Source organism: Columba livia, chromosome 1 (assembly GCF_036013475.1).
Source record: "Columba livia isolate bColLiv1 breed racing homer chromosome 1, bColLiv1.pat.W.v2, whole genome shotgun sequence".
Classification (NCBI taxonomy): Eukaryota; Metazoa; Chordata; class Aves; order Columbiformes; family Columbidae; genus Columba; species Columba livia.
The window spans coordinates 57,180,682-57,202,121 of record NC_088602.1 but is presented as its reverse complement, the minus strand read 5'-3'; the positions used below and the strand labels follow the sequence as shown (position 1 = coordinate 57,202,121).

Below are 21,440 nucleotides of genomic sequence, written 5' to 3'. Positions count from 1 at the left end.
AGGGACAAAAGCATCTAGGTGGAATTTCTTTGGTCTCCTCAGTGTTCTAGAAAATGCTATGAGTCAAATGTCACTGGAAAGGCAGATGGTCAGGTCTCTTTTAAATCAAATGATGAGATGATGCCATCCCCAATGGAAACAGGCAGGTTCCTCTTGCACTGAGATTTCAGTAGAGTCCCACACAGCATTTTGCTTCAGCCCACAGAGAAAGTGAGAACACTTTTGGGCTGTATAAGCCAATTTAGTAATGAGAAAAGTCTGGACCTAATGAGAAAAGAGTAGTCAAACTCATGCAAGAGGATTTATTGAATGTCATCACATATTACCAAATCTATTGTAATAAACTTTCCGTTCCAGTTCTCTTTTGCTGTCAGACCAAACCAGCCTCAACTCACAGACCAACCTGGTCTCCTTGTGCCACTGATGGCAGACACAGTGTTAAGTCTGTGGACATTTGTTTTTCTTCAAAACCAACTTACACTTCCTCTTGTAACTCCTCGAAAATCAACTCAGTTCTAACCATCAGTTGTAAGGTAAAGCATGAGCACAAACTGTTTTCAATATCCATCTCCACTTTTCCACATTGGACTTTAATTCCCAAATTGTATGTTAGCAGTTGCAGTCAATAATGACTACAGAATTTTGTGTTACATTAACTGTAGCAAGCTGAAATCTAATACCCCTGAAAATACAGAAAATATCCTGAGTGGTATAAAAATAAAACAAATATTTCTGAATGGAGCCCAGCAGCTGTCCTCTAATTACTTTAAATTTCAGTATATAGAAATTATGTTGAATGACAAGTCAATTTATTTGCATGCTGGAAAAGTTCGTGTTCTAGGCATGTGTTTATATGATAACAGCTTCAAGCATATGCTTTTTATTTTTCCCAAATAGACAGATGATGTTTTTTTTTCTAGAGGCACATAGTAGGTTTTCTGCTCATATGCTGCAGTTAACACACATTTTTCGTTATTTATAGTTTTGGGGGTGTTAATCTACTGTTCTTGGAAGAAGTTAGATTGACAATCCTGCTGCTTTCCTTAATCCTGACCTGAGAAAACCACCTCCTGGGGAGAGAAAGCCAGTCACTCTTCATGCCCAAGTAGTATCTGGCTTTCTTCCGGAAGGATACCCACAAACCTAGCAAGCAGGACCACTTCTCACAGTACTTGGTATAGTTTCAGCATATACTTGGAGGAACAGGTTGAAGGTTTGTATTTGTTCACTAATTTGTTAGTTTTGTTGATACAGAAAGCTAAAATCTAGTTTTCTTTTACATACTGGGAATGAGGATATGTCTCAAAGGACAATCTTGCATGGAGTTGAATTAGTTTTATGAAATTCAGTATTTTATACAGATTTCTGAAAGAGATCAATGTCTCTGTTTCATAGAAACATTTGCATTTTACTAAGACATATCATGAAAAAGAAAAGAAAAAAAAAAAAACACAACTTGATTGTCTACTTCTCTACTAAACTCCAGGTCACTTTCACAACCATCACAATCAAGCATTCAATCATACTGGATTTTAAACCATTGAGTCTTTTTTGTGTGTGTGTGAAAGACAAACTGCCTCACAGGCATGTGTAAAACCAAACCACAGCTTGGGGCTAGAATTTGATGAGGTGAGTCTTCATAAAATTCAACCTTAAGAAGATGTAGAAATACCTTCTGGAAATAAATGGCAATTAAGTGTACTGTTCTTAACTAGGTCTATGCCCGTGAGATTTTAAAACTCAGTCCCTGAGATACCAAGTGTGGCCCTTGCTTTGGCAGCAGTTCAAATCAGCTGAAATAAACCTGGAAGTTTCATTTTGTCCAGCTTGCTCAAGAGACAACTCTAATCCATATGGAGGCTGGATATAAAGCATGTAGGCATGCAGTGACGAAAGGTGCCTATGAGCAGCAAAGGGCAAGAAATCAGGATGGGTCAGCTGAGCAAACATCAAAGACTCTCAAATAACCAACAGAAAAGTAAATATTCTCAAGAAAATGGGATATGCCCATAACACTATTGAGATTTCATAGAAACCAGTCTTTGAAAACAGTTCTGCTGGGGTGTCTCTGTTTATCTTTCCCATTCTGGAATATTGAATTAAAACAGTTTGCTCTTGAAGTTCATCCATTCTTGCTACTCATTCCCCACCACAGCCTCTTGACACTGCAGTTATCTCTTCAGCAGCTCCTGATGGTACCACAGATGTTGGTGTTGCCCATCTGGATATTTCAAATACGCCCCACCATGAGGCTTGCTTAGCAAAACACATGCAGGTACAGAGGATAAAAGGTATTTATCCATAAAGGGACTGTGCGAGGTCTAGGAATTATTTAAAATCCACTTAAACCCCATGAAGGCAAGAAGTAATGCATTTAAGGATTATTATTTGAGGATATTAAGGGAGCATATTTTAAAGACAACAATCCCTACATGACTCCTATTGCTTCATCTCCTGCAGAAATTAGGATGAAAGATTAAGATATCCATTCATTTCAGTGCTCAAACCTGTAGCTTCAGCTAAAACCAGAATTTTTGCTGTTTCATTCTCTCACATAGCTTTCGCTCTTCTATGGTAATAGCACAACTGATATTAGCTGTATGTGATGTAATCATTGCTTAATGTAATTGGTTGGTCTTTTGGTACCTCTGTGTCAGCCTGTCTTAAGTGTTGATATCTCTAGTGGACTGCACATGGGAGTTGATCATTTTGGCTGCACAAGGAACTGCCCCAACAGCTGATTTAGTCACTTAATATTCGGCATAAGTGTTGGGATGAATGAATTCTGCTGGAGGCTACATGTCCTTTTACAGCTGTAGCAGAAGAGAGGTTGCCAAAATCTCACACTGCAGCCTGTGATTTCAAGCTTTCAAACAACTTTCTGGAAGCGCAGTGGAACAATAAAAGGTGTGCTAAATATGAAATTCCGTGGAAGGCAAATGAAATACGTAAGATTTCTTTTGGCTGGTAGTGGTTGTTGGCTGGTTTTGCCTGGGAAGCAAGAACCTGACCCTGAAATTCTTTCTTTGTACCTCCACTTCTTCTTCTGCCCCTTCTGGTTGTTACTCACTTCACTGGAAAGAAAACGTTGCCACTGTATAGACGAACTAAATGGGTTCTTCCATGTAACTTTTCCAAGACCAGGTTACCATGACAATTTACAGTGCCTTTTGTGCATCGTTCTTTAATTTACTTCTGTGTGTTTCCGTAGGTGTTTTAATGCGTGTGGGTCGGGCAGGGCCGGCAAGTTGGAGCAGGAGCTGGCGGGGTGGGCTGGGCTGCGCAGAGCTCGCAGACTGCGGGAGCGGCTTTAGAAAGCCTGGTAAACATGAGCCGTGGAAAGCAAAATTAAAAGGCACTAGTGTGGAAGAGCTCGTGATGTTGTCTGTCCCCCCCCCCCCAAAAATAAATAGCGGGACAAAGACAGCTACTGCTTTACAGTTACGCTATAAATGTTTTGGTTTCCCTGGTCCCGAGCTTCAGCCAGCTGGCCGGCCTCTCAACCTGACCGTGCCTGGGGAGCGGGGCTGAGCCCCCGGCATCTCCAGTCCGGCAGCCCCCGCCGCTGCCCGATCCGCGCTGCTTCTCGGCGCAGTGTGTTTGCAAACACTGACCCCACCCCATCTCGCAGCCCCGTGGGGCGGGGGCACCGCGGCGGCTCCCGCAGAGCCCCGTCGGGACCTCCCTAGGGTTTATTTCCCGCTGCTTCTTCCGACGGCGCGTACGGGACCCCGCCCGGGGGTGTGGCGGGAGTCATGGGCCCCAAGGAATTCCCAGCATTGCGGAGGGGACGCTGGGGGGGTGCCAGGGACCGGGAGGGGGCCGCAGTCCTGCTTGCTCATATTCTTCCGACTGCGAGAGCTGGAGGGGCCAAGCAGCCGCGATTAACCGATGAAGGTTACACGGAGGCTCCGGAGCCCGGCAGGCACATTTCACAAAGTGATGGCACAGTGCGTGTGCTCCGCGTGTCCCTCCCGAGAGCTGGCGCTGGGACAGCCCCCGGGAATTTCGCCCCTCTCTGCCGGGGTCACCCCGGCGGCGGGAGCATCCTCCCAAAAAGCCCGAGAGCCTCGCTCGTCCGCAGCGCGACGGGCGTTTAAAGGCCGCCACGGGTGGGTGTTTGCCGAAATGCCGGGATACCGGTCACGGGGAAACGCGACCCGAAGCGCCCCAGTGGTCCGGAACAGGAGCGGGTTCAGGCATCCATCACTCTGTGGCACTGCGGGTAGGAGTCCCGCGTCTCGCCCGTCAGCGAAATTCAGGGCGGCATGTTGCACGGCGAAGGTGGGGAGGGAGAACACCGCTGTTCCCACCGAGGGAGAAGCAGAGGACGGAATCGGCGGCCGCGCCGGGAGAGGCTCCGTTGTGGCAGAAGGAGGCACGGCGCAGAGAAGGGCACACCCTGCGCCCTCGCCGCGAAATCTGGGCACTCTGAGGGGACTAGCCCCGTGCCTGCGGGGCTGCGTGTCCCCGGGCTCGGTGACGAAAGCCTGGAAGCCCCAGTATGCCCATCCCCGTCGTAACCTGCCGACGGGATCCGCTTTCAGTGCTTCCTCGGAGGAAACAAACCGGCAAAAAAATAAGCTCCTCGTCCCGCTGCAAAATCGCGTTCATCAGGTTTCTGAGAAAGAGCCGTCTCTGGCTTTTACCATTCATTCACCCCACTACCGTAGAAGCAAGGGCGCCTCAGGGCAAGCAGGAGCAGCCCGAATGACTTGCCAGTCAAATCCCTTTCAGCTGCAAGAGCACAACTTGAACCCGGGTTCCCCTCCTCTCAGTGAACTGTCGATGCTTTTAGTTAGTCGCAGCTCCCCCTTTTTGTTGAAACCCCGCCTAGAAGGGTTAGGTTCCTAGTTCTCCTGAGGCAGCCAGCGTATGTTGGCCGCTGTGTCTGAGCATCAGGCTCTCCGAAGGGAGCGGGCAGTTTCTCAATGCATCTCTACCAGACCTGTACGCACGAAGCACTTTGACAAGGAGAGACGTGGGGGTGTCACGCCAGTTTGTTATAAACCCATAAAAGGAAAGGCATGGGCCGGGTGAAACAGGGGCAGAGTCGAATCCGGCCCCCACCCCAAGACCGACAGTCCATCTGCAACAGACACCCCAAATTCCTCGGAGCGCCCGTGCCGCAGCTGTGTAGAAAGCACGGAGGGTGGTGCAGGGTCCGACCCGCGACGGGGTGCCAGGGAAGAGGCTCACGGAGTGGTGGGGAGTTGTGGAGCCAAGCGGGCCGCCGTGCTCAGGAAGCCGAGCGAGCCCCAGGCACCCACGACACACGTACCGTCGGGGATTGCTGCGGCGTTGCCCTCTGGGCTTGGAGGGGAGGTTTACCCTGGCCCTGCGCGGGCGGAGGGCTCTCCGCAGCCTCCCGCCGGGATCGGCGGGATACCCCACCAGGGGAACCGCGTTAGGAAGCGCATCCGGGCGTCTCCGGCAGCCTCCACGGTAGAACGGGACCTCCGCGGATTTCTTCGCTGCCTTTGCCAAGTCCCAAGCTTTTATTTAAGATATGAAAACTATAGCCTCGGCACGTTTTTTGGACGGGGAGTATTGGAGACAGAGAGGAACCCGCAGGCTTCCGCCTTGGGCGAGCGTAGTTTGTTCAAATCGATGAAATCCCCGCTCCCCGATGCTGCGCGTCCCGGTGCTGTCGCCCCCGCGGTGCGCCGGGGAGCGCAGGCAGCGCGCAAGAAACGGCCACGGGGACAGGCGGGCAGCGGGTGCGCACGTCGGGCAGCGCTCGGGCAGGTGCGGGCAGGCAGAGGATGCCTCGGCACTGGGTTCGGGCAACGGCTATACCTGCTGGCACGGGAGAGCTCTCCAGCGGGGAAGAACCCCCGCTCTCGCCTTAACTTTTGGGCGCACGTCGGGCCGCGACGGCAGGCGGTCAGACAGCCCTTGGCTCGGCAAGGGGTGTGCCCAGGGACCCGTTTGGCAGGCGCTGGTCTTGCTCCACCCAAGCAGAGGCACGGAAAGAGCTCGCCGCCTCCTTAGCTCAGCGCTTCGGAGCCGCAAGGATTTGGGATAATTTGAAAGGGAGACGGGGAATTATTCGATCTGTTTCCTAAAGCGGATGATCCTTCGCTTTATTTTTTTCTTTCTTTTATTTATCTTTTTTTTTTTTTCTTCTTCTTTAAAATAATCTTTTACGACTGTCCGCGTACCAAAGATAAATAAATGCGGGCAGGTACGTCCCGGTCTCCCTGCCTAACTCATCACTCCTAGAACGTGGGGAAAGACTGGAGGAGTGTGGGGAGATAATGGAAAACGCGAGCTCGATCGGATACCCTCCCCTGGGGCAAAACGAACAGAGGGTAGAAGAAGAAGTAGTTGCAGCGAAGCCACTCTCTCATACCCGAGTCACTAGAGGGATAGACAGGGTAACCGGGAGGAGTAGAGCTTGAATCTACCTTAACCCTGCTCAAAATTTAAAATCATCACAGTGCCTGTGCCGCTGAGCAGCAAGGAGGCTTTTAAAATCCCACTTTCCCGTGTAGAAATGACTCCGGACATGTCTCCCTCCCGCAAATCCCTCCGTCCGCACACCCCGAAATCTGCCGGGCGGCATGAAATCTGCCTGGTCCTGCCGGGCACCTTCACGGAGCAGGCCTGCAGGTTTTCCTGTAATTCCAGGATTCCCTGTTATAAGCTCTTAAACAGAATATTGAAACCATTTTCCTTATGGTGCCTGTTCTAGCCTTGTAGCCCTAGCATTAAACAAATAGGAAAAGTGTGTTAAAGGGAGGCTACAGTTACAGCATCTTGGCCTGACATTCCCGCATATAATTAAAACCATAGCCACAATAATACATAAATAAATAACAGCGAACAGAAGGATCCGTTCCTGTTCTAGTAGAAATCGACTGTTTTGGCTCTGTCACTGCATTATTTTATCGGAGTGGTCCACGCCGTTCCGTCCTAATTTTATTTTATTTTAGTAGGAGGGACAGTAGGGAAAGAAATAATGCATTTGTTTTTCTTTTAAGTCCATGTTTAGTTTTAATTTTCCTGTATTTTAAAATAAACACGTTGGCTGAAGCGTGTTTGATCTTCGCAAGAAGGAAGTCTATATTGTAAAGGAATGTGCAGCAGTTTGGTATGAAAATGGGGTTGTGACTCACAGCTGCAGGCAGAAAAAAAAAGGTGTTGTGGTGTCAGCCAGAGGTGTTCAGTCTAATAACTCAAGCTGTAAACTGTATCCTCTAAAATTACTTATGTAGTAAATCACCCAGGGGTTAAAAAATAGACTGGAAAGTGTAAGGGAGAAAACAAAATCTTTCAGAAGTTCTCTTCATGAAAATTATTTGTAATGACGGGAATTAGGAGTTTAATATCTCCCTCATTTTCTTAAATGTCAGCCTGATATAGTTAATTGCCCCTATATAGTCGATGGTGCTTACTCTACGTTGTCCGCGAAACAACAGAAAGTTGAAAGGCGTGTTTAGGCACAGCTATTTCATTGACCGCTTTCCCCGTTTTACAGTTAAGTTTGACCATCTCGAAGAGAGAGGAAAAAAAAAACCAAGAGGCAGCCGGGGCAGCGAGTGATCTTCAACCATTTACCATCGCAACAAAAACCCTCCGAAAAGAGCCTCCTCCTCCGCCTGCCTGGCCAGGCTGCGCTGCACAGGCAAGGCGAAAGAGCCTCTGCAATGCCTCTCTCCCCGAGGCAACGGCATTTTTCCTTCTCTCCTTGCCTACCGTAGGTGTATCTAGCCTAGGAACAGCTAGGAAACTGGGGAAGCTTTGAAGACAGAGCTCTCGTCCAGCTTAACCGCTGGTTTTGACACACGGTCCGGGAGAGGAGGAGGAAAACCCCACAACTTCGGTGTCATCTGCAGCATTGAGCTGCGAAGGAATGGAGCGAGTAATGAAGCAGAAATCCGAAAGGTGGATCCCGGGTCGAGATATTGCCTTTCAGAAGAGCTTTCCCCGTTTTCAGCAGCGGTTGCTTTCGCTGCGCGGTCTCATGGAAACGAGATGCAGGCGGTGGCTTTCTGGGGGTTGCGCCTTGGCTGCTGGGGAAAGTAAACTTGCTGCAAAGATTTCCAATGGGAGGGAGATTCAGTGATTATGAAAAAATAAACTAAATATGATAACATAAGACAAACTAAAAGAAGACAAATTAAAACAAGACAAAATAAAATAAAACAAAATAGAAGAAAACTGGGGGAAAGTGCCCTACAGAGCTCAGCAAATGTTTATGGTGAAAATAAGAAGTCAACAACAACTAAAATCTGAAAGACACGTTCATTAGTATTCAGGACATAGGATCTAGCTTTTATGTTTATCTTTCTCCACGGATCAATATTGTAGCAGCATGTGCCGGGAACGAGCAGAAATCTGGCCACTGCATGTGGCTGACCTTTCTCTCTCTCCCTACAGGTCAGATCGTCTTCATCAAAACAGGTCAGATCGTCTTCGTAACTATCATCACCTAATGCGGCCACAGCCACGGCTCTCATTAAAACCGGGATTTAATCTAGAGGCTGTGACTAAGAATCAAAGGAGAAGGGCTGTTTGCCCACACAGAGGAATTAGTGCTCTAGGAAGACGGAGGAAAAAAAGAGAAAAAAAAAAAAGTTGGAAGTAAATTTGCTTTTTTTTTTTCCCCCCTTTCCGCCGCAAACTGCTTAATATCGAGATCCAGACCAAACCCACGTACACGGGCGCGCACACACACGCACAGACCCCGTTTCCTGCGGGGGCTCCGTGGCCGACCTCGCTCGCCGGGCAGCGGGTCGGGTCGAACTCCACCGCTTCTCCGGGCCAGGCCGGGACACTGCCCCGGGGCCCAAGGGACACCGCGGCCACCCACGGACCTGCGGCAGCGCGACGTTCCCACGACACCAGCGGTCGGCAGAGCCCCCCGGTGCGGTGCCGGGACAACCCCATCCCGCGGCAGCCAACCCCATCTACCCCGGGCTGGGCACCCCAAGACCCCCGCGGACCCCACGGCCGCCTCCAGCCCTCTGCGAGGAGGCGTCGCGGGTGTAAAACACCCGCTCCATCACTTCCTGGCGCTTGAGTTACCTCGTGCCCGCCCCCACCACCCCCCTCCCGCTCCTGTTGCCGATTATATTATTTTTAACACCAAAAGCGCGTCCTTCTCCCTCCGGGACGCAACAGTTTGCTCCCGCGCGTGGGGCGGCAGCGCGGTGTGGGGGCCGACGGAGACGCGATCGCTCCGCGCCGGGTCCCACCGCTCGGCCCTGCCGTTTCCCCCTGTGGGTGTCATTGGAAAGCGCTTGGGGCCACGGGCGAGGGACGCGGGGCAACCTGCTCGTGTTTCCTGCCCTGCGAGGAAGTGGGATCGGCGGTTCGTTTAGTGCCGCGCTTCCTCTCCTCGGGACAGCAGTAGGGCAGCCACTTTGAAGTATTACTGAATAAAGACATGAAACCTCTGGCGAAGGTCCTGCTTTCTCCTTCTCTTTTCTTCTTTTCTTTAACCCCAAGTATTAAAGGCAGAGAAACCCTCCAGCCTGAACGGGAAAGAAAAAAAAAAAAAAAAAAAGGAGAGAAAACCCAAAGCACTGGGGAGGAATTCCAGTTTGGGAGGGAATGGGACACCATACCCTGCAGGGTGGGGGGACAATAGTTTTTGCTTGCTCTGCCGCTAAAATGCGGCTCTTGCCCCAGCCGTCTGGATCGCGGAAAAAGAAAGGGGAAAAAAAGCGACCCACGAGATTAAAATTAAATAAATAAATAAATAAATAAACCAAAACAGAACACCAACCGTGCACGGAGATGAAAAAATATACGTACCTCACTGTGCCCGGGAGCACGTTTAGCGTGCACGCGTGGCTGGGGAGAGGTATGGGGGAGCCTGTTATGTCTTCATAGCGGGCAGGAAACGTGTACGAGTTTCTGAAAACAAAGGGGAAACTTAAAAGGCAGTTAGAGGTTTGGGGAGGTCTGGCCAGAGCCAAGAGGAGCGGCTGCAGGCTGGTTGTTGCCCCCCGGCTGCCCTCAGCGGGGGCTTGGCCGGGCAGGGGCAGCCCGTTGGCCGCTGCGGAGCCCCGCCGGTACCGGTACCAGCAGCGGCACCTCCGAGCTCTGCAGCCGCTCCGTGCCCTGGTTCGGGCGAGAGCTGCCGTATTTTATTTTATTTGGGTCTGGGCTGCTGTCATCTCTGTTTGTTTGATGGGAGGTTGGTTTGTCTGTGGATTTGGGTTTTTTTTTTGTCACCACCGGCTGCAACACAAAGACACCAGAGCAGCCAAACCAGGTGCAGAAGAGGATTTCATTCGACACAGTCACCGGGGGCAGGTAAAGGTAGGGTAGAGCCTTGAGCTCTCCCATTGCGGGTGCCTGGGGCAGAGCACAACTTGGTTTATGGATGGACCCTCAATTTTTTTGGCTTGGGAAGAGTGCGTGAGGAGAAAGCAATTCCCAGAGAAATCACTCTGTCTTTTCTTCCTCCAGGCAGAGTTAGGAGAGAAATTTATGATTGATAATAATAGTAATAATAAAAATTAAAACCACCACTCCACGCTGGTTTTTACTTTTACGAAGAGACACGCCGCGGGAGGAGAGCCGGCCAAGCGGGGCTGCCGCAGCTGGGCACAGCGCCGTGCCCCTCGCTGCCCATCGGCAGGGGAGGGGGACGCGGGGCCTGGGCGACCCGGGAGCCGTCGGGGCAGCGCTGTCGGGGCGTGAGGGCCACCGGCCGCCCGCTGTGGCTGGGCATGGGGGGGTGAGGGGTCGGGTGAGGGTCAGGGCTGCCGAGGGAACCCCCGGCGTCCCTCCAGGTTGGTCCCCAGGTTGCCTTCAGGGCTGGGGCAGGGAGGTTTGGAAAGCTCAGGCTCGGTGTGGGAGACAAAGGGAGACAGATGGGGGGGGAGGGGGGCGGAAATTGGGGTGAAGGGGATGAGGTGGAGGAAGGAGAGAGGGCAGGAGGGACGCAGAGGAAGATTCCAGGACCAGGGGTCCCTGAGCCCAGGCCACCCGCGCTCAGGGCTGTGAGGCGGGTCTTGGCTGCCCTCCTCCCCCCAAAAAACCCCAACCGCTGTACCCGATGAATTACCGCTCTCCCTTAAACGTGGCAGGGCCGGGCCGGGGTCAGGGCCCGGGGGAGGCGGACAGAGTGGGGCCGCGGTCTGGTTGCACCAAAGCCAGGGTCAAGTTCAGGGCCAGCCCAGGGAGGACAGGCAAGAGGGGACTTGCTCATGGCCACGGCAGCCAGGCCCCTTCCCCAGGCCTTTCAGAGGAGCGACATCCCTGCCCGGAGAGAGCGAGGCTGCCCCGCCGCCACACGGCCTGAGCTTTGGGCGGAGAGTGGACGCCTGCCCTGTGCATCTCCGCCATCGGTGTTAGCACCTACATGGGAGTCGGAGAGGGGGAACCTCTGAGGCTCCCCGAAAGCCAGAACGGCTTCTACGGGACGGAGAAGGGGGAGCCCAGCTCCGGGGCGCTTCTCACCGGCCAGGGCAGAGCCGGCGAGGGGACCCGGAGCGTGGTTCTCTGCCTTTGGGCAGGGCTGTCCTTCCTCCCACAGGCCTGAGAGGGGATTTTGGGCAGCTAGTGTCTGACAGGGGCTCTGAAGCGGCACCTCCTCTTGGTGTTTCGGCTGCGAGGGTGCCGGCAGGACAAAGAGGGACCCTCGCAGCTCGGCTGCGTTTCCCACGGATCTCTCCAAGGGGCAGGCGGCATATGCCAATGATTTTAATAAATATTTTTGGCGTAATATTATTACCGAACATAAATTAGGTTTTAATAGCCGTTTGATTACCCGGGGAGCCTGCCGTGTGCGCGGAGACGGCCGCACTGGGAGGTGCGCGGCCGCAGCGGAAGCTCCGTCTCCGCTCCGTATCTAAACTTCGTTGGCAGCGACGGGACGGGGGAGTCCTTTCCTCCCGCCGCCAGGGTGTAGATAACCCCCACCTCACCCCAGAAGGGAGGAGGGCCCAGCGTACCCCCATCTCCCATCTATTTCCCTCGCGGTGGCTCGGAATACCTCTATTGCTACTTGAAAACGGGGGACAAAGCCCGAAAAACCCGAACTGACGGCTGTCCGGGGGGGTGGCGATGGTGTCGGCCGGGTGTGAGGAGCAAAGGGCTCTCCGTGCCTGCACAAGCTGCCGCTGAAGGCAGCGCAGCCACCGCAGGGCGCTCGGAGCCCGGCTCACAGAGCTGCCTCTTCGCAGGGCGTATTTCGGTGGTTTGGCAAGGCCGAGCTTTTTCCACGATTTCCCGGCTGCTGTCACACTCGTCTTGGGTGTCCCGGTGCAGCGGACTGTGTTCGGAAATCCGCTGCTTGCCGGCCCCAACCGGGCGGCTCCGCCGGCCGGGTCCCGACAACACTCGCGGAGCGCAGCCCTGGGACAGCACCCCGGGAAAGGCATCGCGCGGCGGTCCCTCGCTGAACACATCTGACAACCCAAATCGCTCCCTGGGCTATGAAAGAAAAAGGGAGGAAAAAAAAAAAAAAAAGAAGAGAGAGAGAAAAAATATTGAAAATAAACGTGAGCTCTCTGCCATCGCCACTTTCTCCTTTCCAGGGCTGAATGGACACTTAACAAGAACACGGGAAGGCTCAGAAGGCCGGGATTTATGGCCCAAAGCAGCCCTGCGCAGAGCCCAGCGCCTAGCCGCTGCCCCAACACCTTCGTCCCGAAGCGCCCCACTTTGTCACCCTGTGGAGCAATGAGCTTCCCAGCCACACACGCACCGCGGAAAGAAGCGTAAGCCCAAGCAAGGCAGAAGGCGAAGGGAGCTGAGATCTTGCCGTATAAAGGTCTCCCTAAAGGAGATCCTGCCTTGCAAGTCAGTTGAGGAAGATGCAAACTCTCACTCCCCCCCCCGCCCCTTTTCTTTTGCCCGGAGGCTTCCCAATATTTTTTAAAAATTATTTATTTATTTTTTCTTTTCTTTTCTGGAAGGGGAGCCCAGCTGGAATGTTCCTTATGTTCCAGGAACCGGAGTATTTTTTAAAAGCATTTGTTTTGCAGCCGCCACTCAGCCCCTCGCATGCGCAAACACAGGTTTCAAAGAGCCCTTGGCATAAAAAGTGAACAGCTTTGTGCAGTTTCAACACGTTTTATTATATTTCTGTATGCATTACTCTCAAAACATATCACAAGAAATGATGAAACCACTTAAACCTTCAAATAAAAAATCTGAAACAGTTTATGCTCACAATTGTACATATTTATAGTTAAGAAACATTCTTTATAAATACTGTTTCCTCTGTAGCAAGTTAATACCATAATTTAATTACAAATGGATAAATATGGTAACAGGTATTTACAGGAGGAAGGGTGTTATTACGGAAAAGCTAACGGCACGACGTTTATTTTTCCTCACAATCTTCCGAACAGGAACTAACAAATTGAACTTGCAAAAGCACTAAAACATCACATGTAAACCCAGCTAACAGAAAAAATACATTCACAAGCGTTGTTGTTCGTGTGTGTGTCTGTGAGTAACAGAATGGAGACTTTGGCACGGTATTTCTTCCCCAGTCTATAGTTGAAATGCAGTTTACAATCAAGTTGCCTCTTAAAAAGGAACACAATATTCAAGATATCACAATTACAAAAGAAACCATTTTTTCTTCCACGTTACTTTTTTTAAAGGAGTGAACTAAAAAAGGAGGAGAGAGGAAGATGGGGAGCGGGAGAGGGAGAAAATAAAAGATGTCCATCCGTTTCTCGGGGAGGGAGGAAGAGGGAAAAAGAAAGACGACCGAAGAAAAATTAGAAAAAAAATTAGAAGAACAAGGGGACCAATCCGCGGTTTACAAACTGGACGAACTTCTATACACCAAGAATCCAGGAAAACTTCGTTCCCCACCTCGCCTGAGGAAGGAGAGGGCCGCTATGTACACAGTTCGTGGGGCGGGAGGGCGCTGGCTGCTCCGGGCGCGGAGGCGCAGGGGCCGGAGGAGTTCGTGTCTCTGATCTTTTGTCTGGAGGCTCCAGAAGGAGAGTTTCTTTCCGCCGGCTTGAGAAGCTTTTTGCTGGGTGGTGTGTTGGTGGCGTTCGTGGTTATTTTCCCCTCTCTCTCTCCCCTTTCTGTTCCTCTATTTATGTACTCATTCTCTCATGTTGTTCAGCACGTTTGTTTTGTGTTTTTTTCTGCTTCAACATGTTTTCATAAAGAAAATAAGAAAAATCCAACAAAAAAAGACCCGAAGGCAGGAGGGGTGTGGGGAGATAAACGCCTCCCGTCCCCATCCTGCTCGGCCGTCATTTCGCTGCCGGCGGGTGTGGCGGCATCTCCCGGTGCGTCTCCGGCAGGCTCGCTCCCTCCTGCCCGCCGCCGCCGCCGCTGCCGGGGCGGGGAGGGTGCGGCGGGGCCGTGCAGAGCAGTCCGGCGGGGCCCTACACGTACCACTCGTTGAAATTGGAGGAGAGGCCACTGTGGCCGCCGCCGCCACCGCCACCGCTGCTGCCGCCGCCTCCGCCCCGGTGCACGGCGGACACGGCCGCCGCCGCTGCCGCCGCCGCCGCCGCTGCCGCCGGGGAGAGGTTGCTGGTGCTCTGCGACTCGGCGCTGGGGGACACCAGCCCCGGGGGGGTGGAGGACTCGTAGCCGGAGCTGGCGGCCGGGGAGGACTCGGAGCCTTGCGGGGATGACTCGTGCACCTGGGGGGCAAAGGCAACACGGCCGGGTGGAGGGGGGACGGGGAGGTCCCCCGGGCGCGCCCCCCGCCGCCGGCCCGGCCCGCCGCCCCCGGGCCCTGCTCCCGCCGCCCGCCGCCCCGACGGGGCGCCCGGTGCAGGGCGGCCGCCCTCCCGCCTCCCGCCGCCGGTTGCGGGGCCGGGTACCTTCATGTGCTTCCGAAGGGAGCTGGGGTGGGTGTAGGACTTGTCGCACATCTTGCACAGGTAGGGCTTGTCCGAAGTGTGGACGTGCATGTGCTTCTTGCGGTCGCTGCTGTTGGCGAAGCGCCTGTCACAGCCTTCAAACTCGCACTGGAAGGGCTTCTCCCCTGGAAGAGAGCGGCGGGGTAAGCGCGGCCGCCCCCGCGCAAAGCCTGCGCAGCCCTTCGCCTGGCTCCCTCGGGCTTTCCCCCCCTTTCCCCGCTCCTCTCTGGCCCCCCCCGCTCCCAGCCACTTTGCTCAACAGCTTCGCAAAGCAAGCGGCCGATTGTGCCCCGGCACCGCGACGGTGAAGGGCCGCGCCGCTCCCGCGTTGTCCTGCAGCGAGACAGTGCCTGTCCCCCGCCTGATTTTCCTACCAACGCGCCTCTGGCACCCCCGGGCCAACATCCTGCCTGGTTTATTTCGACGGGTGCCGACACACAGCCGGCCCCGAAAGAGATTGAAGAAGAAAGGCGATTAAAAAAAAAAAAAAAAAAAAAGCATCGAGCCGTTTCGCCTCGGTACCAAATCCGCTATCCTGTTAAACTGGAAACCATTACCGAGAGATTTAAGGATGGGCAGATTGTTTCGTGTATGGATATTCGAGATAAACGCACATCCGCTGGGAAAACTAAACGTCTGTAAAATACTTCATTTAATTTTCATAGGGATTCCTCTTGCCCGGCTGCCAGGACTCCAAATGCCGGAGAGTAATTTGGAGGTGAGAACTCCACATCCCCCCGCCTTTGGAGGGGGAAGCATTTAACATTAAATTCCATTAGCACCTAAATTGTTTCTTAAAGACATCCGCTCAGACACAATGACTTCAATTCGGGCATCTCATGCAAATACATTTCTCAAATTTTAAACCTTGTTAAAGCTCGTCTCGCACCTCGCATCGGGCTTAGCACTTGAGAAAACAATAGGCCTCGAGATTTTTAGCCTTTCTCCGGGTAAATATTTGGAGTGGAAGTCGCTAAAATATTTGGCTGTCTTTTATGAAATAGTCTGGCACGGTACGAGCCGGCAGGAGTAGTAAATGAATAATAGATGAGGCGGGAGGATGCGTTATTTTTGTTACCCTTCGGCTCAGGCGATTTTCCATCGGGATAAGCCTGGGCTCCTTCGCCCCTCTTCTACCTGATTTAGGTGGAAGTTTCTTAGCCTCAAATCCTCTGTTCCCTACTACATAATTTAATAAGCTGTTGCAAAAGCACCTTAAATCACCTCGAGTGAGACTTTAAAAACACTTTTTTTTTTTTTAAATGAGAAAATTTTATTGCCTTGCTCACACCATTTAAATTTAATGGAAAGCATTCCCAGAAAGAGACGTTTTGCCACTTCTAACGGGATTTTTGACTAATGACGGGTCTGGCACATATTTGTACAGTTTATCTCTCGTAGTATCCATACATGAAAGCCATGCTTACAAGCGCTGAAATTACATGCCAATACCTAGCGCATTGCAAATGTATAAGACGTTTAATGTATATATATACACAGACACTTCTGTCTGTTTTTTCGCGGGACTACAGAATTTAGTTCGCGCTGTATTTTGTGTTTCTGCAGAAAGACCCGCCGAACCTCGGCAAGAATCTACATCATTCACTCGCAAATTAAAGAAAACAGTAAATATCCTTTCGAAATCTGGGATAGGGGGGCGGGGAGGAATGCTTGTGGGGAAGAAAACCTAAGCAAACGCAGCCGTGTGATGGAGAGGGAAAAAATATCAAACGGGATCCTTATTTTATAACTCTAATAATTTTACGTCTCTCTGTCTGAGTCTCTATCTGTTTATATATACAAATATAGGCACGGGCAGAGGGGGATAATCTGCCAAAAGAAACCCGAATTACCTGTGTGCGTCCTTTTGTGAATTTTGAGGTTTTCTGATCTGGCGAAAACTTTTCCGCAGCCAGGGAAGGGGCAGGGGAAGGGTTTCTCGCCAGTGTGCACTCGGATATGATTGACCAGTTTGTATTTCGCTTTGAAGGGCTTGCCTTCCCGGGGACACTCCTCCCAGTAGCAGACATGGTTGCTCTGCTCGGGTCCCCCAACGTGTTCCACCGAGACGTGGGTGACCAACTCGTGCATGGTGCTGAAAGTTTTATTGCAACTTTTTTTGGGGTTGTTCAGCTGCTCGGGGTCGATCCACTTGCAGATGAGCTCTTGCTTGATGCACTGCTGCCGCATGTAGCGGAAAAAGGCACCTGGGTGGTGGTGGTGGTGGGCTGCCATGTTCATGCCCATATTCATATTCATGGGCCCGTACTGGTTGTGCAGCTGAGCCGCCGAGTAAGGGTCAGTCCTGGGGCTGGAGACCTGGCGGTACTGATCCGACCGGGCGAACACCTCCCCCGGCAAGCCCAAGCGCATCTGTCCGTTGAGGACGTTTTGGGAGGCGTGGGGGCCGTGCTGGTCGTGGATGCCCGGGAAGAGAAGGTGGCTCTGAGCGTCCGTGTGCGGGTGATGCAGGCTGCCGGCCGCAGGGCCGAAGATGCCGTGCTGCCCGCCGGCCGGCGACGAGTCCCCGAAGCCGCGGCTGCGAAACAAGAAGTCCCGGGTGGAGTTGAAGGGCGCCCCGGAGTAGGAGCCGACGTGGGCTGCGTGGGGCCCCAGGGCGGCGGCGGGGTAGCCGGGCGCCTGCGAGGTGAACGCCGAGCTCTGCCCAGGGGAGAGGTCGTGGGCCCCGGCGTTGAGCTTGAAGGCGCCCATGTGCGCCGCCGCCGAGTCCACGAAGCTGTTCTGCGCCGCCAGGCTCAGCTCCCGGTCCTGCATCTCCGCCGCGGCCGAGTGGTGGTGCCGGGCGAAGGTGCCCACGCCGAGGGCTGGAAACTGCGGGCCGGCGTCCAGCAGCATGGTCCGCGCCGCTCCGGGGACGCCGCCGCCGCCCCGCTACCGCCGCCGGGCTGCCGCCGCCCGCCCGGCCGGGCGCGGGGCCGCCGCCGCTCCGCGCCGCTTCCCCCCGGCAGCCGCCGCGTACCCCGCCTCCGCCGCTGCCGCCTGCGCCCGCACCGGCCCGCTGCCGCCGCTGCCGCCGCCGCCGGAGCCGTATCCGGAGCCAGGCAGAGCAGAGTCCAAAGGCGAGCGGAGAACCAAAGTGTATTAAAGGAGCTGAGACGGGGGCGGGCAGGGGAGGGGAGGGGGAGCAGGGGAGGGACAGAACTGGGGACGGGGGGGGGGGGGCAAGGCTCGCCTCTCCGTTCCCTGCGGCACACACGCACGCACACACACACGCACACACAGACTCACACACACGCCGCCGCCCCCCCTCAGCCGCCACCGGGATGTCAGCTCCACAGACCCCCGCCCGCCCGGCTCCGCGCTGCTCCCCGCGTGGGCCGCGGCCCTCACCGCCGCTTCGGGCCCCCCGCCGCCCCCGGGCTCCTTCTTTCGTTTTATCCTCCGCCGGGCATTAGCGCTGTCTCTCGCGGAGAAAAACTTGCAGCCGCGGGTTCCCACGGAGCGAAGGGACCCGGGGGGCGCCCCGCGCCGCCGCGGAGGGGCGTGGGGAGGGGAGGTGGGGAAGACGGGGGGTGCCAGAGGCGGATTAAAAACAATAAGGGCGGCGGTGGGGGTGGGGAGGAGAAGAGGGGGGCGGGAAGGGGCCGCGGAGCACCGGGGCCAGAGCGGCGCTGCTGGGGCGGCGGAGTTGCAGCCCAGCTCCTCCCGCGCCTCCGCTACCTCTCGCTCCTCTGTTTATTTCGGTGGGCGCTGCTGAGGCGGCGGCTTTTTATTTTTCCCCCCGCCCCTCACTCCCCCTCTTTTTCTTCCCTCCCTCCCCCGGCCTCTCTCCCTCTCCCCCCGCTAGCACTGGCGGCTCCTCTCCCAACACCGCCTTTACCCGCCGCCCGGCCGCTCTCCCGGCGCCCGCTCATTGGCCCAAGCCGCCCCGTCCATCCGGGCGTCCCCGGCCACCGGCTAATGGCGGCGCGGCCGCCTCGCGCCCTGCCCGCCCCGCCGCCCGCCCCACGCCCCGCTGCGCCGCCGCCGCTCGCCCCGCGGCCGCCCGGTCCCCGCCCGCCGCCGCACGGCACGGTCCCGGCCCCGTTCGGCGCCGGTGGCCGTCTTCAGCCCAGCACCACCGGCGGCTTCTTGTTTGTTTTTTTTTTTTTGGGGGGGAAGCTACCCCCGCCTCCCCCGCGGCGAGGGAAGGGGTGGCGTGGCGGGGGGAGAGGCGCGGCGAGCCACACGCACGGAAAATATCGATGTGCTCTTGGCCATGCGATCCTGCCTCGGGAGGCAAACAAACAAAGCGAGTGGCTTAAAACATAGTCAGGGGGTTAGGGGGGGGGCTGCCTTTTTTTTTTTAGGTGGTAGCTGAGGGAGAGAGGAACTCGCCCATCCTGCAACCCCTTCCCCCATTTCGGCTAAAGCAAATTAAACTCATGATCGATAAGGGGAGCAAGGGGGGGAATCAAATAAAAGTCGCGTTGGCGGGGCGACCGCGGCTGCGAGAAGAAAAAAAAAAAAATAAAAAAAAGAACACACGGTCGCCCTGGTTGTTTGGGCTTTTAAACCACTTGTGCGGGAGCAGAAGAGTAGATCTGCATATGCTGTGAATGTGCATCCGAGAGCAGACGCTTTAGGAGTTCTCCTTGTCTCTGCCGCAAAAAAACCGCAAACCACAAACCCCAAAACCCACTCTGCCATTGTTATTTAGGAACCGGATTCTTACATGGCAGGAATAAAAAAGCATACAGCCAGCACACACACCCACACCCGCACACACACACAGAGCAAACAAGTCCCCTTCCCCTCCCCCTCCAGTAAATACGTGTCTGGCCCCTGCTTCGGTTTGTTTTGTAGTGGCTGAAAAATAATCATCTCGGGGCCAGCAGCTCACCAATAAATAAGGCTTTGTAAAAATTGAAAACCGACATAGCATTGTCGTCTTAACCGTCCTGCACTTAACCTTGCGTGTCGAACCCCACCGGCTCTGTGCTTGGCCGAGAAGCAACCCAAAATATAGAGGTTTGTGCGGTCTGGTGGGGCTTTTTGAAATTCTCCCTGTGACATTCCTGGGACTCCTCACAGCATTACATCTCCCATAAAGTACCTGGACCCACCGTCTGAGCAGGGTTTTTACAGCGATAGATAGATAGATAGATAGATAGATAGATAGATAGATAGACAGATAGATAGAGAGGGGTAGAGGAAGGAGGGAAGGAGGGAAGGAGGGAAGGAGGGAAGGAGGGAAGGAAGGAAGGAAGGAAGGAAGGAAGGAAGGAAGGAAGGAAGGAAGGAAGGAAGGAAGGAAGGAAGGAAGGAAGGAAGGAAGAAAAAAGTAACATTGTCCACCAGCTAGGGTTGTTGAAATAAGGTTTACCCATCGCTGTCACTAAATAGTTAAAATATTAGCCTGTCGAAAGTAGCTGAAATGTGTCAATATCGAACATAACTCTTTCAACAAGGTGGGGATTTAATTTGGGAAGAAGTGAGATTCCTAGAAGGATTAGAAATCCGAAATGGACATTAGAAGTTAGCCTGAATATTAATGCAGAGCTGCACCTCTGATGCCAACAGCCCTTTCCTCTTCACCACGGCGTCGCTCGGTCCTGTATTTGCAGGCAGGAGTGTCTGCTCCCGAGATATTGCCTTCCCAGGCTGCAGCTTGGTAGCATATGCTGTCCTTGTCCTGACCCCCCAGGCTCCCAGGGACAGACCGCGAAGAAATTCTATTTTCCTTCCCTGAAAGGTTTCCGAGGCGGAGGTCTGGGAAGTGTACTCCACCGCTGCTGGGGATTTCGAGAGCACAAGCTGGAGAGGAAGGCTTGGTCTTCTGCATCCTCTACCTCCAGATTAGTGAAAAAAAAAAAAAACAAAACATACGGACACCTAGACCCTTGAATATAATTTTATTTATTTTGAAAAATAATTTCAGATAAATTACTGCATCTGAGATTAGAAAGGGAACCAAAATGTCCAGGAAAATTTTCAGTTAAAAATACTGTTTAAAAAAAAAAACAAAACCAGCCACAGGATGAATGTTCACACAAATACGCACTTTCTGGATTTTCACCTCGTTCTCCTTTCCTTTCCTTTCCTTTCCTTTCCTTTCCTTTCCTTTCCTTTCCTTTCCTTTCCTTTCCTTTCCTTTCCTTTCCTTTCCTTTCCTTTCCTTTCCTTTCCTTTCCTTTCCTTTCCTTTCCTTTCCTTTCCTTTCCTTTCCTCCTCTTTTCTTCTCTCTTTCTCTCTTCACCTTCTTCCCTTTTCGTCCCCTTTCATCCTTTTTCTTCCTTTGTATTCCTTTTCTATTTTTCCTTCCTCTCCCTCTTCCTTTCTTCTTCCTTCCCTCCCTCCCTCCTTTCCTCCATTCCCTCTTTCCCTCCTTTCTCTCATTCCACTCTTTCATTTCTTTCTTTTCCTTCCTCTCTTATCCCTTTCTCCACTTTCTTTATTCTTTTCTTTTTTATTTCCTTCTTTTTTTTCCTTTCTTTTTTTTTCTCTTTTGTTTCCTTTCTCTCTCCCCTTTTATTTTTCCCCCCTCTTCTTTCCTTTCCGTTCCTTTCCTTCTTTTCCTCTTTTCCCTGCCCTGACTTCCCTCCCCTCGTCCCGCGCTCTGGCCGCTCAGCGGCGCCGGCACCGGGGCGCTTTGAGGGGGGGGACGCGGTGAATTCCAGCCGGAGCCCC

At 53.4% G+C, this 21,440-nt stretch overlaps 1 protein-coding gene and 1 long non-coding RNA gene across 2 annotated transcripts; both read right to left on the bottom strand.

The window, feature by feature from the left end:
• Positions 1-291: 291 nt before the first annotated feature.
• Positions 292-10,144, bottom strand: LOC135579080 (uncharacterized). Its single transcript, XR_010471476.1, has 2 exons — positions 9,766-10,144; positions 292-8,036 (listed from the first exon to the last, which is right to left on the bottom strand). It is a non-coding gene; the product is annotated as an uncharacterized LOC135579080 (long non-coding RNA).
• A 2,874-nt stretch (positions 10,145-13,018) lies between these two features.
• ZIC2 (Zic family member 2) lies at positions 13,019-18,508 on the bottom strand. Its single transcript, XM_065057700.1, has 3 exons — positions 16,664-18,508; positions 14,772-14,935; positions 13,019-14,588 (listed from the first exon to the last, which is right to left on the bottom strand). Exons 1-3 carry the CDS (start codon positions 17,664-17,666, stop codon positions 14,325-14,327), a joined length of 1,431 nt encoding a protein of 476 aa, XP_064913772.1. The 5' UTR covers positions 17,667-18,508; the 3' UTR covers positions 13,019-14,324.
• Between the last annotated feature and the right edge of the window lie 2,932 nt (positions 18,509-21,440).